General features: G+C 69.9%; 5 protein-coding genes across 5 annotated transcripts in view; 2 read left to right on the top strand and 3 right to left on the bottom strand.

Annotated features, from left to right (window-relative positions):
• Positions 1-597, bottom strand: part of CHLNCDRAFT_20933 (hypothetical protein) — a gene marked incomplete at both ends in the record, with an annotated part of 1088 nt that extends 491 nt beyond the window's left edge. Inside the window, 2 exons of the mRNA XM_005849559.1 lie at positions 75-270; positions 409-597. Coding sequence (XP_005849621.1) covers positions 75-270; positions 409-597 — 385 coding nt within the window. The remainder of the gene's footprint in view (positions 1-74; positions 271-408) is intronic.
• Positions 598-1507: 910 nt separating this feature from the next.
• On the top strand, positions 1508-5040 carry CHLNCDRAFT_56081 (hypothetical protein; the record flags this gene model as incomplete). Its single annotated transcript, XM_005849816.1, has 13 exons — positions 1508-1545; positions 1690-1864; positions 1992-2051; positions 2225-2389; positions 2582-2794; positions 2890-3008; positions 3238-3298; positions 3480-3573; positions 3718-3780; positions 3924-4013; positions 4193-4275; positions 4442-4502; positions 4695-5040. 13 exons carry the CDS (start codon positions 1508-1510, stop codon positions 4847-4849), a joined length of 1377 nt encoding a protein of 458 aa, XP_005849878.1. The 3' UTR covers positions 4850-5040.
• A 3082-nt stretch (positions 5041-8122) lies between these two features.
• On the bottom strand, positions 8123-9622 carry CHLNCDRAFT_143111 (hypothetical protein; the record flags this gene model as incomplete). The annotated part of the gene is made up of 4 exons (XM_005849558.1): positions 8123-8494; positions 8578-8861; positions 9041-9334; positions 9556-9622. The coding sequence occupies 4 exons, from the start codon at positions 9620-9622 to the stop codon at positions 8123-8125; spliced, it is 1017 nt and encodes a 338-aa protein (XP_005849620.1).
• Positions 9623-10325: 703 nt separating this feature from the next.
• On the top strand, positions 10326-15337 carry CHLNCDRAFT_143110 (hypothetical protein; the record flags this gene model as incomplete). Its single annotated transcript, XM_005849815.1, has 14 exons — positions 10326-10436; positions 10546-11460; positions 11634-11844; positions 11972-12051; positions 12223-12364; positions 12491-12617; positions 12745-12814; positions 12986-13168; positions 13406-13537; positions 13757-13859; positions 13992-14065; positions 14228-14322; positions 14451-15156; positions 15326-15337. 14 exons carry the CDS (start codon positions 10326-10328, stop codon positions 15335-15337), a joined length of 2961 nt encoding a protein of 986 aa, XP_005849877.1.
• A 126-nt stretch (positions 15338-15463) lies between these two features.
• The window catches only part of CHLNCDRAFT_143109 (hypothetical protein), a gene marked incomplete at both ends in the record, with an annotated part of 2333 nt that continues 2219 nt past the window's right edge, over positions 15464-15577 (bottom strand). The window contains one exon of the mRNA XM_005849557.1: positions 15464-15490. Within this exon, the coding sequence (XP_005849619.1) occupies positions 15464-15490 (27 nt within the window). The remainder of the gene's footprint in view (positions 15491-15577) is intronic.

Below are 15577 nucleotides of genomic sequence, written 5' to 3'. Positions count from 1 at the left end.
GTGCCGGCAGCGGCGTGACGCCGCTGCCGCCGGCTGGATGCCGCTGCTGACGTGGTCTTGTGGCATGCCGCTACCGCCGCCGCTGCCGCCGCTGCGCTGGTCCCCGGCGCCTGCACCTGCCTGGCTTAGCTCGCAGCAGTGCTGCAGGATGGAAAACAGCGGGTTGATGCCCACGCCTCCGGCAACCAGCAACAGGGGGCGCCGCTCGTCCCCCGGGCGGTAGTGGAAGTTGCCTCCGACACTGGCCGCCAGGCGGTCGCCCACCCGTGCCTGCAAGCCGGGGGAAGAGGTGCGCTGGCGCAACTCAGGAAGGCCAGGCCAGCGTGTGCACGCATGCAAACGCATGCAGAAGCAGGAGTTCCATGCCCCTTGCACCTCCATCCCGCCCGCCAGCTGGCTGCCACCCACCCGCTCGTGGAGCCAGGCGGCCGGCAGGGCGCGGCTTCGCTTGACGGCCAGCTGGAAGGTGCCGCCCTCGTGAAGCTGCCGCGGTGTGCTGGTGATTGTGAACCCTCCCACAGCGGCCAGCCCAGGGATGAGCAGGTTCACCCACTGCCCGGCCAGGAAGGCCAGCTGGGCCTTTGGCTGCAGCAGCATGTGGTGCTGGGGACGGCACAGCAAGAGAGGCAGCCCGGCCGCAGCTCTCGCCGGCAGCGGGGCACACCTGCAGGGTGAAGCGCTTCACGGTGGGCGTCTCCTGCTGGATGTCCACAATCTCCACCGGCACTGGGGGCTGATAGGGGTAGACGGCTAGGGGCACACCCCTTGTGAAGGCCAGAACAGTGCGAGAACCCAGCGGCGGCAGGGCGGGAGACGCAGAGCCACCCCACCTCCTCACCTTCCCCGATTCTGTGGAGCTCGATGATGATGACTGGCGCATGGTAAAGGTGGCAGCGGTGCGCAAAAGGGCTGCAGCGGCAACGAGACTGCGTGCCGCACCCAGCCGCACCAGTGCAGACTGTGGAGGGCCAGGCATGATCCCGGCGAATTGCATGCGTGAAGTCAAACCGCCAATATGGGAGAGAGATGCTCCGCTCCATCCGAAAGCGAGGCTCCCCGTCAGCCTGTGGCAGCCACATGGCTCGAGAGCGCTGACCTCCCTGCTGGTAATCCAGGGATTCGTTGACACTCATCAGGGTGACTGCTGGACCCCCTGCCTGACCACTGCTTGAGGTGCAAGGAGTGTCGGAGGCAGTTGCAGCCTCGAAAAGCCGCGGCGGTGTCGTGCTGAGCGCTGTTGCGTCTTCTGCCCTCCGTGGTAGTCTAGGGTGAGCAGCTGCTGCCGGGGGGGAGAGATCGAGGGTTGCCGACAGGGCGGGAGAGCCCAGGGAGACCCGCATTCGCAGCCTGGACAAGCCAGCATCGGCTGTGGAGGTGCAAGGCGCCATCCGCGGCATTCCCTGCCTCGCTGCTGCCAGTGGGTGGGCGGGGGAGCGGGAGCGGAGTGCCCGGCGCCACCTCCGCGTGCTGCGTTGCCTGCCCTGCAGCAATTAACGCAAGCGGCAGGATGGCTCGCAAGAAGATCAGGGAGTACGACAGCAAGAGGTGCGCCCTGCACATGCTTATGCGCCAGCTGCGGCAGGCCTGGCATCTGCGTGGTGGCCCCCCAACGGTTGCAGCGGGCTGTGCCGCCTGCTGGGCTGCCTGCACTCCAGGCCGGCCAGCTTGCGCTTCCCTGCCCGGGTGCAGGCTGCTCAAGGCCCATATCGCGCGGCTGGCGGGGCTGCAGCTGCCCATTGCGGTGGCCCAAGTCAAGGAGGCCACCAACTTTGCGGAGCTGGTGGCGGCCAACCCTTGGATGAACCAGACGCAGCTGGTGGTCAAGCCAGACTGCCTGTTTGGCAAGCGCGGCAAGCACGACCTGGTGGGCTGCGGGGGCTGCGGGATGGGGGGAGCGCCTACCTGGCATTGCGGCCAGCATTCTGTGTGTGGGGGTCCAGGCAGGCTCGGCGCCACAGTTCCCCCGCCGCGTGCGTGCGTGTGCCGTGCAGGTGGGGCTGAAGCTGGATGCCACGGGGGCGCAGCAGTTCATCCAGGCGCGCATGAACAAGGTGGGTGGGGGTGGGGGGCGGCAGGGCCCGGGGCCTGGCTCCCCCCATGGGATGGCCCCACCTCGCCTCCCCCTCCGCCAGCCCCCTCCCCTGCCGCCGCCACTCACCGCCCGCCGGCGTCCCTCCGCGTGCCGCGGCCGCCCTGCCGTTGCCCTCCCACTCTCGCGCGCCAGGTGGTGGACATGGACGGCACCGTGGGCCGCATCAACACCTTCATCGTGGAGCCGTTTGTGGCGCACGCCGAGGAGTACTACCTGTGCATCCAGAGCGGCCGCCTCGCCGACACGCTATCCTTCTCCGAGTTTGGGGGCATGGAGATCGAGGAGAACTGGGACAAGGTGGGGGAGGGAGAGAAATAAGTAACAAATGCTGAGTATCTGCTAAGCAGCTAAGCTAAGCAGCTTGTCGGTTTTGAGGGCCGGTAACAGCAGGGGCACGAACCCGTCGTGCGCTGGGCAGGGGTAGGCAAAGGGTCCCGGCATGCGGGCGTACCGCTGCTGACCTGCCCCTGCCCCCCGCCGCCCCCCCAGGTGCGCACAGTGAGCATCCCTACCGGCGCGGAGCCCAGCAGCGCGCCCCTGGCGCCGCTGCTGTCCACGCTGCCGCTGGAGCTGCGCCCGACATGGAGGCTTTCATCGCGGCCACGTACAAGGCAGGCGGGGGGTGGGGGGTTGCGCTGGGCAGGAGAAGAGCGATGCAATAGCCGGCTTGGAACTGGTTTCGGCTGCGCCGTGCTGGTGGCGGTGTGTTCACGAGCGCGGTGGAAGGCGGGCCCGCCCAGCCTCCCCTCCCCTGCCCCCTACCACCACCACCACCACACACACACACGCACACGCAGGTGTACCTTGACCTCGACTTCACGCTGCTGGAGATGAACCCCTTCACGCTGGACCAGGCGGGCAAGCCCTTCCCGCTGGACATGCGCGGCGAGCTGGACGACACCGCCGCATTCCGCAGGTGGGTGGGTGGGTGGGGGTGGGGGAGGGGGCTGCAGGGGTGGTGGGGGTGGCAGTGGCGGTGGTGGCGCGTGTGTGTGGTGGTGGTGGTGGTGTGTTTATGTGTGTGGTTGGGGGCGACGCATTCATGATTGGAGAAGGAAGTGCTTGAGTTTTAAGGTCGGGGTCGGCATGCCCGCCGACTGCCCCTGCCCGCCTGCCCCCCTGCCCCTCCACCGCCTCTGCCGCAGCGCCAAGAAGTGGGGCGACGTGGAGTTCCCGCTGCCCTTTGGGCGCACCATGACGCCGCAGGTGCGGTGCCGCCGCCGCCGCCGCCGCCGCCGGTTCTGTGCCATGTGCAGCCCCCCACCAAGCGCTGCTGCCCTGCACCGCTGCCTGCTGGCCGCTACGGACCTGCCGGCCCCTGCCTGCGGCTCCTGAGTAGCTGACGGCGGTGGGCCGCGTGTCGGCAATGCCGCGCGCCTGGGCGCAGGAGGCTCGCATCCACTCCCTGGACGAAGCCACCGGCGCCTCGCTCAAGCTCTCCATCCTCAACCCGCGGGGCCGCATCTGGACCATGGTGGCGGGTGCGCGGCGGCAGCACCCCGCGCCTGCCTGCTCCCTCCTGCCCCGCTGCAAGCGATGCTGCAGGCAGCCCCGGGCACTCTGGCGGCTGCCCTTGCTCGGCGCCCCCACCTGGCCCTCGCTCCCCCTGCCCTTGCCCCTGCCAGGCGGCGGCGCCAGCGTGATCTATGCCGACACTGTGGCCGACCTGGGATATGCTGAGGAGCTGGGTGAGAGGCTGTGTGTGCGTGGCGCGGCTGTGCCCGACCGCCAGGCTGCCCTCTCGAGCGCCCATCTCCAACTCCTTGGCCGAGCCCCTGCCACCCGCGTGCCCGCCTCCTCTCCCCTGCCCCTCCCTGCCCGCCTCCCGCAGGCAACTATGCCGAGTACAGCGGCGGGCCCAACACCGCAGAAACGTACCAGTATGCGCGCACGCTGCTGGATGCGGCCACAGCCTACGCGGGTGGGTGGGTGGGCGGGTGGGTGGTGGGACTTCGGGGCTGGGAGGTTGAGGGCGTCGAGGGCGGCCTGGGTGGGTGGCGGGGCGCACCAGTCCTGCATCTTGTGCTGCGCTGGCCTGATGCGGCCCCAGCGCGGGAGGCCTGCTGCCAAAGCATTTCACTGGGCCCGCCGCGCCCGCAGACGGGCGGGGGCGGGCGCTGATTGTGGGCGGCGGCATCGCCAACTTCACAGACGTGGCCGCCACCTTCAAGGGCATCATCCAGGTGGGGGCAGGCAGGCGCCGCGGGGGCGTGGCCCGGCATTCGCGGGCTGGATGGCGGGCCGGCAGGCAGGGCCTGTGCCAGGCGCCAGCTGCATCCCTGCCGGTGGCCAGGGGGATAGACAGCCGTGCTGCATCCAGGCTGGTGCCGCGATGTGTGGCTGGTGCAGGCTTTCCGCGAGAAGCAGGAGGCCATCAAGGCCGCCAGGATGAAGATCTTTGTCCGCCGGGGTGGGTGGCGCAGCCCTGTGTGCGCGAGGGCGGGCGAGGCTGCGGCTGCCATTGCGTGCCATCAGCGGCGCTGGCTGTGGCTTTGGCACGGTGCCTGGCCCGCCTGCCCTGCCTGCCACTGTGCCTGGCCCGCCTGCCTGCCTGCCTGCCACATCGGCGCGCCCTGCCCGCCCCGGACCTTGCCCAGCGCAGGCGGGCCCAACTACCAGGCGGGGCTGGAGATGATGCGGCGGCTGGGGGACGAGATTGGGGTGCAGATCGAGGTGTTTGGTCCCGAGGCCTCCATGACAGGCATCTGCCAGCTGGCCATCGACTATGTGGCGCAGTTTGACAAGAATGGGCGCTGATGGGCGCCGAGGCGTGGCGGGGCGGGGCCGCTCGCCGAGCCCGCCGTGCAGTAGCGGGGTGAGCTGTACCAGTAGGTGTATCTATTTCTGAGCGGTAGCGGCAGGCCATTTTTTCCTTCCCTGGCATGCATGTAGCGCAGCGAGCCATCCTCTTGTTTCATTTGTTGCTAGCGTGTAAAGAGAGCCCACACTGTGCGGGCGAGGGTGCGGTGCCGCCGCTGGCGGCTAGCTGGCTGCCGCTCCCCTCCACCATGCTGCTGCTCTGGCATATGCGAATGCCGTCTTCGCTGGCCAGGTACACATTCGTTCTACGTCCAAGGAGGGTGCAACTGGGCAGATCATCCAGATGACACAGCCGTGAGGTGGGCCTGCCCATCGAGTTTTGAGCCCTGGCCATCCGCTGGTAGTCTCCCAGTTTGCTCCAGGCCCTGCCTCGGCTCTCCAACAGGCCGTGCTCCACCCACGCTGTGCAGCCATGAGCACTGGTGATTCCAACGCGCCGGGCGCGGGTGGCTTCCCCGGCATGGGCTTCCCTGGGATGCCTGGCATGCCTGGCATGCCCGGCGGGATGAATATGGAAGCATTGCAACAGTTCATGCAGGCGAGCGCGCTGAGGCTGCTCCAAAGCGCCGGGGCAGGGGTGCAATGCTGCCAGGCAGCCTGCTGGTGGCAGCCAACACCGACAGCATGGGCGGCTGCAGCACCCCTGGACGCTTCTGGCTGCGCAGCCCTGTCACGCGCCCTCCTGCAAGCTCCCCACACCTTTTGCGCCCTGGGACCGCACGGCTGGGACGAGCGAGCCGCCGGGGCGGGCGCAAAAGGGGCCTGGCTGCTTCTGGCGCCCTCGACGGGCGCGCCGCCGTCGCCGCCTCTCGAGCTCAAAACTGATTTGCTCCGCGCCCTGCTGCCTTTCGCCGCGCAGGACCCCAACATCCAGCGCATGACCCAGGCCATTGCCCAGGACCCTGTGTTCATGGAGATGGCCAAGGAGATGCAGGAGGCGATGCTGAACCAGAACATGGGCGGGCTGGACATCAACGGCGGGGAGGGCGGCGCGCCGCGCGGCGCCGTGCCGCCGGGCATGCCCGGCATGATGCCCGGGATGCCCGGCATGCCCGGCATGCCCGGCGGCATCGACCCCTCCAAATACATGGAGGTGAGGGGCCAGGGAGGGGCGGGGTGGGAGCTGGTGGGGGGTCGGCGCACGAGTGCACCCAAGGTGCAGCTGGCGAGAGGTGTTGGCAGATGTGGCTCCGCAGCGGCTGCTTGGCTACCTCCACCGCTGCGTTGGCAGGCGGACAGCCTGCCCATCGGCTGTCGCATGCCACCCACCACCTCGCGCCCGCCAACCTGCCCGCCTGCCTTGCCCCCGCCTCCCTCGCCGCCTGCCCCGCCTCCCGCCTGCAGGCCATGCAGCGCGTGATGCAGAACCCCGAGTTCATGACTGCGGCGGAGTCTCTGGGGCGCGGCCTCATGCAGCAGGTGGCCGACCCCGAGATGCTCACCATGATGGAGCTGTTCAGCAACCCCGAGAACCAGACGCTGCTCAAGGCCAAGATGGAGGAGCTCAAGGAGGTGGGCGGGGCTGTGTGGTTGTGTGTGTGTGAGGGAGAGAGGGAGGGAGGGCAGGGCAGGGCAGGGCTGGGTGGGGCCAGGTGAGGGTCGCTGAGCAGGGCTTGCCCCGCTCCTCCCTGTCCCCCCCCCCGACCACCGCCTGCCCTGCCCTGCCCTGCCCTGCCCTGCCCCCCACACACGTGCCGCCGCCGCCGCGCAGGACCCGGACCTCAAGGATGTGATGGAGGACATTGAGGCGAATGGCCAGGGTGCGATGATGAAGTACATGCAGGACGAGGAGGTGATGGCCAAGCTGGGGCGCAAGTTCCAGGAGGCGATGAAGGACCCGCAGCTGCAGGCGCGACTCAAGTCGGCGCAGGACGCGGCCGCCGCGCAGAACGGCGGCGAGGAGGAGGAGGAGGAGGAGGAGGCCACGGTGCTGTCGCTGGCCAGCGAGGGTGAGGCGGCGGCGGGCGCAGGCGGGCGCAGGCGGCTGCTGGGGAGCATGCAGGAAAACCTGGCCGCACGCCCCGCCTGCGTGGCCTGCCAGCTGCGCCTGTGCGGGCCCACCCTTTCACCCCCTGCTGCCCCGGCCCTGGGTGCCTCTCCCCCCCGCCTGCAGGCAACGTGGAGGCGCTCAAGGAGCTGCTGGCGCAGGAGGGCGTGGATGTGAATGAGAAGGACGAGGAGGGGCGCACCGCGCTGCACTTTGCCTCGGGCTACAACGAGATCGAGTGCATGAAGGTGGGCCGCGGGGCTGGGCGGCGGCGCTCCGGCCTTGTGTTTGGGAGGCGTGGAGTGTGTCTAAGGGCCTGGAGGTGTGCTGGACAGGGCTGGCCGCCGGGCCTCGTCGACCCCCGGTGCAGCGCCCCGCGTGCCCACCTCGCCCTCACCCTGCCTCCTGCACGGCACCCCTCCCCCCCTCCCTGCCCGCAGGTGCTGCTGGAGGCGGGGGCGGATGTGAATGCGCTGGACGTGAACGAGAACACGGCGCTGCACTACGCCGCCGGCTACGGCAACATGGACTCCGCGCAGCTGCTCATGGACAAGTGAGTGGCGGCGCCGTGCCGGGAGGCTGGGGGCGGGGCTGCCGAGGGTGGAGGTGGTGGGGGTGGTGGGGAGGGCGCTCAGCAGGCTTGCGTGCATCGAGGCGAGGAGCATCACGGTGCAGGCTCGGGAAGGAGAAGCAAGCAGGGGCTTGGGATGAGGCCACGCGCTGTGGAGGGGTGCTGGCTGCCTGGCTTTCATGCCTGCGCCCGCCATGCTGCGGAGGCTGAACCTGGCTGCTCCTGCCCCCGCCTGCCGTGCAGGGGCGCGGACGTGAAGATCAAGAATGCAGAGGGCAAGACGGCGGGCGAGGTGGCGGAGATGAATGAGCAGGCTGAGGTGGTGGAGCTGCTGAAGACCGCCACCGCGTGAGCACGCCTGCGCTGCTGGCCGCTCTGGTACCACATCGCATCATGGCCCAGGACACCACCACGCACGTCCCCTTTTGTTGCTTGTTGACCTTGTTTTTTGTTCCCTTCTCGGACCCCTCTCCTACACTTCTCATGCGTGCCACCTGCGCTCGTCTGTACATCATTAAGAGACGCCAATCAAATGGGCTGGGTTGCAGCGCAATCGCAGTGCAAAGATTCGGCAACAGCGCCGGCAAGCCAAGGTGGCGCCGCTGCTGCCGCCACGCCTGCTGCCAGCTGCGCCCAGCGTGCCTGCTGGGCGTCAGCACAGCATGTTGAGCAGCACCGTGTTGAGCTCTGTGTAGAACTCGGGCCACGGGTGGCTGCGGTCGAAGAAGGGCAGCGGGTCGAAGGCCAGCAGGGGGCGCCCCAGCTCCCAGGCATCCAGCACCATCAGGCGCCGCTCGCTGGCCGCCGCCCCCAGGAAGTCGCCGTCCCAGCTGCGGCTGATGCTGAAGCGCGTGGAGGGCGTGGTGGTGCGCCACAGGGCCATCCCCCGCTGGGGCGCCACCGCCTCCACCGCCGCCCTGGCCACCGCGCGGCTGAAGGCTGGGGGCCAGGGCTGGAAGTGGAAATGGTTGCGCCACAGGCCGGCGTTCAGCAGGATGGCAGCAGGCCTCAGCTGGGCAACCACCTGCAGCAGCCAGGCGCGCAAGCGGATGCAGCGGTCGGGCGCAGCTGGGCAGCTGGGGCCGGCCAGTGCAGGGCACCCCCCACCTGGCGCAGCGCCTCTGGCAGCGGCATGCTCCAGTCGGGCACCGGGCTGCACTGCCCAGGCGGGCACTCCTCTCCATGCATGCCGCAGATGGAGGGGTGGCAGGGGGTGGCGTTGAGGAAGGGCGGGTGGCCCCAGTGGCCCTCCAGCCCCTCTGGCCAGCCCCGCCACCACATGAAGTGTGCTGTGATGTTGTGCTTCTGGTGTTCATACGTCCGAGACTCAAACCAGTCCTTGGCTATTGAGCAGTCGCACCGCATGCGGCTGCCAAAGGCGTCGGTGGAGCCTGCACGCGGCGGCGCGGGGATGAGCTGGATGCAGGTGTGAGTGTGAGCAGGGCGCGCCCGCCAGGCAGCAGCAGCTGGCGGCAGCCGCATCCTGGCCGCCGCCACCCGGCCGCCTGCAGCGCTGCAGCATGGCGAGGCTCCCCCCCCCAACACAGTGCAGCAGGCCCTGTTCAGGCACCTCGCAAGTACTCGAGCTTCTTGTCCTTATGGGCAGACTTCTTGCCCGACAGCATCTTGTCTGCGCCCCACTGGTGCAGGTGCACCAGGCTGGGGTGCTGGCTCACGCGAGGCCAGGACCCCCGGTCCAGGAAGCTCACGAGGCTGAGATACTGGTACCTGCTCAACGAGTCCCCGATGAACACCAGGGGGCGGCCGGCCAGGCACTGCCGCGCCTGGCTGGCCGTGAACCTGCGCAGCACGCATCGCTCCAGCACCAGCCGGGGCAGGAAGGATGGCGGGCCGGCGCCGGCGCCTGCGAGCGAGCGGGGAAGGCAGGGCATTTGGGATCGGATGAGCCCCGGGCCTAGTGCACACTACTCTGGCAGACCACGCATCAGCATGTATCAAGCTGGAGCTGCACGGGGAGGGTGAAGCCCTCGCTGCACAGCTCTGCGCCGGCAGCAGTGGCTAGTGGTTGTTATTGCATGCGCTCCCACTGCTGCAAGATGATCGAGCGGGGAACATCCATCACACCTGCGTGAGTGTTGGTGTCTGAGGTGCTCCACGTGGCTGTCCCGTTCGGCAGCAGCCCCGTGAGCATGGCCGCATCGCACAAGGGCAGCGGCAGCGGCGGCGGCGGCGGCGGGACGCGCGGCGGGCGCCTGTCGCCACCTGTTGGGCTGCACGGCACGTCCAGCGCCGACGGCAGCCCTGTTATAGTGCTCTGCGTGTTCTGTGGGCGCAGAGAGAGGCGCTGAGAGTGCAAGAGGAATATGAAAAGGAGGACAAGGAGCGCCCAGGAAACCCTGCCCTGCTTCGCGATCATTACATCTGGGCCGACAAAGGCGATTTGAAAGCACTTGAGCACACAGGCGACCAGCGCCCAGCGCAGCACTCCCAGCGTGGAGCGCCCGCCAAAATTTACCACTTTTTGGATCCTGCGGCAGGTTGCTGCTGCTGATGATGATGATGCTGATCTCAGTTTCAGGCAGCTGCTACTGAGCCAGCTGCCCAGTCCAGGCTGCAGGCGCAGCACCAGGCCCGCACCAGGCAGCACCAGCTGCCGCAGCCCAGGTCCTGGCCAGCAGCAGGCAGGCTCACCCCCCAGCACCAGCTGGCAGGTCCGGGCAGCCAGCAGTTGCACGTGCCTGGACCGGAAAGCTCCGGAAATGACCTGGGGTTAGCAAGCCACAAGCCAGGACAGTGTGTAGTGCCGAAATGCGAAGGCCACCTCTGAGCGCGTCCAAGGCGTTTTGAATTGACACCGGGGTGATGCTTGTGCGTTAAGGGACGCTGTGGGGACCATGGCGGACGGCAGCAGCTCGGACGACGATGAGTTGGAGCTGGCCGACTTGGAGGGCCTGCGGCTGGAGCTGGAGGCGCTGCGGCAGGAGCTGGGGGACGGCTTCGTTGCGGTGAGCGATATTGTGGGCGCGACAACAGCCGCTGGCACAGCCATCCTCGCCCCTGCGGGGCTCCAGGGCGCCCCATGCGTGGCCTGACGGAGCCTGCAACCCCGTGCAGTACCAAGACCCCGGCGAGGAGCTGGACGAGTCCGACGCCGAGGAGGACGAGGCGCCACCGCTGCCGGGCGCCGCGTCGTCGGCAGCCGCTCCGCCTCCCTCAACCCTGCAGCCCGCTTGCCAGGCAGACAGGGAAACGGTAGCTGAGGAGAGCGAGGAAGATGAGGACGAGGGCGAGGCAGGAGGTGCACAAGATGATGCGGAGGAGGAGGAGCTCTGGCAGCGGCGTGAAGCGACGGCCGAGGAGCAGCAGCAGCGGCGTGAAGCGGAGGAAGAGAGGCGGCACGAGCGGCAGGACGAGGCAGACGAGCGCCAGCAGGCCGTGCAGCACGTGGCCGCTGCTCTGCAGCACCCACAGGCAGCCGGGACGGGGCCCAGGAGAGTGTACAACCGTCAGGTGCTGGTTCCTGCACCGACGCCTGTGGCGCCGCAGCAGGAGCAGAAGAAGAAGAAGCCCCACCAACAGCAGCAGAAGCAGCCACAGCCACAGCAGCAACAGAAGAAGCAGCCGCAGCAACAGAAGCAACAGAAGCACCTGCAGCAACAGCAGCAAAAGAAGCACATGCAGCAACAGCAGCAAAAGAAGCAGCAGCAGCAGAAGAAGGCCAAGCTGCATGTGGTGCTGGGCAGCAAGGCATCCAAGGCAGCCGCTGGGGCTGGCAAGAAGCAGCAGGGCAAGGCGACCCACGCGACGCGGCAGCGCAAGAGCAAGCCCGCTGCCGAGGACGAGGAGGGCGCGCCTGAGCCGCGGCCAGCGGCAGAGGCCGAAGAGAGGACAGAGGAGGCACCGCCGGCCAGCAAGCTGCAGACGATCCGGGATGCGCTGGAGGCAAACCTCCAGCTGCAGGGGAGGCTGCGCCGCCTGCTGGCATCCACCGACCGTGCCATCGACCGCAACGCCGCCGTCCTGCTGCAGGTGGGGGTGGGCGGTGGGGTGGGGTGCTGCCGGGAGCGCGGCACAGCCGGCACGCTCCCCGCACCCCGCCGGCCCTGCACGCTGCCCCGATGGCAGAAACAGTGGCAGCAAATCTACTCCCTCGGATTGCGCCGCCACAGAACGCCCCCCATGCCATGCCTCCCCGCCTGCAGGTACGGTCGCTGAAAGCCAAGAAGAGCGCCCCCCCCGCCGTGGCCACAGTGGCAGCCAGCGCGGAGCCAGCTCAGCTGCAGGCCCCCATTGGCACCAGCTGGTTCTGGGGCGGCAGCGCCGGGGCAGGCGGCCAGGGGGTGCCGCCCAACCCTGATGCCCAAGCGCTGCTGCCGCTGTACAGCCACCTGCCCTTCAGGCAAGCGCTGGCGGGTGGGCTTCCACCTGCCCACCGCTGATCTGAGCTGTCTGTGGCGTGCCCGGTGCCCCCTGCCCTGCCCAGCAGCAGCCTCGCTCACTGCACCTCCCCTGCCTCGCCTGCCGCGCCCTCCCCGGCAAGCCTGCCGCAGCTTCCGCGGCGCCCGGTGGAGCGAGGAGGAGCAGCAGCGGCTGCGGGACGGCGTGGTGCAGCTGGTGCAGGTGCGGCACGGGGAGAGGCCATTGCGCCGCCTTCTGCACGGCTTGCAGCCGGTGATGCCTGGGGCTGCTCCCCGGCGCCGCCGCCACCTTGCTCATCACAACCGCCTGCCGCTCCTCCCTCCCTCTCCCTCTTCCCCCCCCCCACCTCCCCTGCCTGGCCCTGTGCTGCAGGAGTTCCAGCTGCAGGATGTGATGCAGGAGATGCAGCAGCGGCTGGAGAGCGGCGGCGCCGTCGGCATGGCAGACTACGAGGCCAGCCGCCAGCGCATCGCGGCGCTCACCCTGCACTCGCCAGGCACGCCGCAGGGCGAGGGTGCTGGGACTGTGCTGTGCTGCCGTGGGGCCCCGCCCCTGTTGGGCCCTGCCCTGCCCACACGCCCCACCCACCGCCATGCCCCACCCAGAGCGCCTGCCCACCTTCCCGGCCCGCCCCCTGCAGTCGTGGACCAGCTGGCCGCCGGGTTCCGCGAGGAGGATTGGGCCACCCTTGTGCAGCGCTCCCGCCTGCACCGCACCACCACCGAGTGCCGCCTGCAGTGGACCAACAGCCTGGCGCCCAGCCTGAGGTGGGGGCGCGGCCTGCAGGGCTGCGCTGTTTCCCTGGCGTGCATGCATGGGCATGGGCCAAGGCACGGGGGGCAAGGCGGTGATCGCATGCCTGCTTCTCTGGCCCCTCGCCTGGCCTGCCTGCAGCCAGCGGGAGTGGACTGCGCAGGAGGACCAGCAGCTGCGGCTCCTGGCTGAGCAGCACAACGCGCGCGAGGTGCGGCCCACTCTCCTGCTGTGTGCCCCTCGCTGTCTGCCCGCACTGTCTGCCCGCGCGCTGGCTGCAGCGGCCACAGCCGGACGGCGCAGTGGCTGGCTAGTTCCCTTGCTTGCTTGCCGGGTCACCAGTGCCTGCCCCTGACCCCCCCGCGCTCCCTCCCTCGTGCAGTGGGAGGCGGTGAGCCGTGAGCTGGCGGCCGCCACGGGCGGCGGCACGCGCCCGCCGCTGGCCTGCCTGCAGCGCCACCAGCTGCTGGCGGCCGCGGCGGCCAAGGAGGGGGTCAAGTTTGAGGCGGGCGAGGACATGGCACGCCTGACGCAGCTGGTGGCCAAGCACGGCAGCGCCTGGAAGGTAAGTGTGTGAGGGGGGTATGTCTCGGGTGGCTGGCAGGCCCGGGTGTGGGTGGCAGGGCGACGCTGGGCTGGTGGCCGGGAGCCACCTGAGGGGTGCGTGAGCAGGGACCAGGGGCCCTGGCCAGCTGCTGCAAGGGCGAGCGGGCGCGGCACGCTGCTCAGGCACCTGGCCACCCCGCCGCTGGCTGCCCGACGGCTTAGACCGCGTGTGCTGCACCCCCCGGCGCCTCCGCAGAGAATCGCCGAGGAGTTTGCGGGCGGCTTTGACCCCGACCAGCTCATGCACATCTGGCGGCGCCACGCGCAGCGCGGCCCCGTGGCCCGCAAGGGCAAGTGGGCGCAGGAGGAGGATGAGGCCCTGCTCAAGGTGGGGAGGTGGCTGCGGCTGCAGATGGCAGCTGGGCTGCGCGCGGGCGCCCGTGCTGCGCCGCCTTTGCAGGTGGCAGCCGTGCTGTGTGGCGTGCCGGCTTGGGCAGAGCGTTGCCGGCGGCTGCGGCTGTTGAGTGTGGGCCGGCCTGGACGCGCCGGGGCGCTGCCGAGTGGAGGCCCTCCCCCCTGCCCCCTGCGCCGTCGCCTCGCCCCGCAGGCCATGGCGCTGCACGGGCGCAAGTGGTCGCTGGTGGCGCGCCTGGTGCCGGGGCGCACCGACGTGCAGTGCCGCGAGCGGTACATCAATGTGCTGGACCCAGGTGGGCTGCCGGCGGCGGCTGAGGAGTGCGCTGGTGGAGTGGCGTGGGTGGTGGGGTGCGCAGCTGGGAAGATGCGGCCGCCGACAGCAGCCCGCATTGCTTGCCTGCCCCGCCTGCCTGCCCTGCCCGCAGGCGTGGCCACCTACCGTCCCTGGAACGGGGAGAGCGACCGGCGCCTGCTGGCCCTGGCCACCCAGCACACACAGGTTGGTGTGCCGGGTCGGGCAGGGCATGAGCCTGTGGTATTGCCTTGCCTTGTGGTGATGATCGCGGAATGGCAGGTCCCTTGCTCTCCGCACACCCAGCTCGCAATGAACGACCCGCCATGTGCCCGCTGCGTGCCACCCCACACACGCCCTGCCCTGCAGCCCGACGGCAAGATAAAGTGGTCTGCGGTGGCTGCGGGCCTGCCGGGCCGCACCGACAAGCAGTGCTCGATACGGTACAAGGCGCTGACCAGCGGGTGAGAACGGGGCCGCTGCGCGCCACGGGCGGCAGGCGGGCGTTGTGCCTGCCGCCGGATCGCTGCGCTCCCCGCACATCCCGCTCCAATGCAAGCTGCCTGCCCGCCTGGCCGCGCCTTGCGTGCAGGGAGTCTGGCGGTAAGGAGCGCAAGCCTCGCAAGCGGGCCAAGGAGGGCGGCGGCGGCGGTGGCCGTGGCGGCAAGCAGCGGCGCACGGCCGCCGCCGCCGACGGCGGGGAGGGCCCCAGTGCCGAGGGTGGCGGCGAGGAGGGCGGCACCGGAGAGGGCGGCGAGGCCAGCCCCCCGGGCGAGGGTGGTGCGCTTCGCTTGCGGCGCACGCGGCGGCGGCCCGCCCGGCTGGCCTCTCCTGAAGCCGACGAAGAGGAGCGGGAGGGGCAGAGGGCGCAGCAGCCTGAGGAGGCCGTGGTGGCAGTGGAGGAGCCTAAGCAGCAGCAGCAGCAGCTGCAGGAGCAGCAGCAGGAGCAGCAGGAGCAGCAGCAGGAGCAGCAACCAATGGATGTGGATGGGCTGGGGGCGGTGCAGGATGTGCAGCAGCAGCAGCAGGTCCGGCAGCCCCACCGGCAGCACCAGCAAACGCAGGACGAGAAGCAGCGGCAGCCCGCCAAGAAGCAGCGCGGGCGAGCCGGTGCGGGCGCAGGGGAAGGGCAGGGGGCGGCGGCCCAGCCCTCGGCGGCGGCCCAGCCTCCTTTGGCCGCAGACGTGACCGCCGCGCTTGGCTGCCAAAAGACGGAGGAGCCAGCGCTGCTGCCCGCGCCTCCGCCAGCCACGGCCTCGGTGCTCCCCTTTGCTCCCGCCGCCGCTGTGGGGCAGGTGGTGGGTGTGTGGTGGATTGGGGACGAAGCCACCGGCGCCGGCAGCATGTACTCGGGGACAGTGGTGGGCTGGCATGCGCGGCGGCGGCAGCACTCAGTGCTGTATGAGGGCGAGCAGCGCCCGCTGGCGTGCCGGCTGGAGGAGGAGACGGTGGAATGGCGGCAGGTAGGCGGCGTGGTGACGGCGCCCGGGGCGCGCTGGCCCGACGAACAGCCGCCGCCGGCCGCGCCGCGGCAGGAGCGGGAGCAGGAGGCGGCTGGCGAGGCCGGCCGCGGGCAGCCGCTGCCGGCAGCAGCACGGCAGCAGGCTATTGAGCCTGGAGGGCGGCAGCCGCCTGCAGACCAGCAGCAGGAGCAGGCGAGTGCTGCTGGGCCTGCTGAGCAGGAGCAGCAGGCGGGCCGGCGGCCGGCACGCCAGCGAT

Source organism: Chlorella variabilis, assembly GCF_000147415.1.
Source record: "Chlorella variabilis unplaced genomic scaffold CHLNCscaffold_5, whole genome shotgun sequence".
Lineage (NCBI taxonomy): Eukaryota > Viridiplantae > Chlorophyta > Trebouxiophyceae > Chlorellales > Chlorellaceae > Chlorella > Chlorella variabilis.
This window is presented reverse-complemented; position numbering and strand designations above follow the sequence as displayed.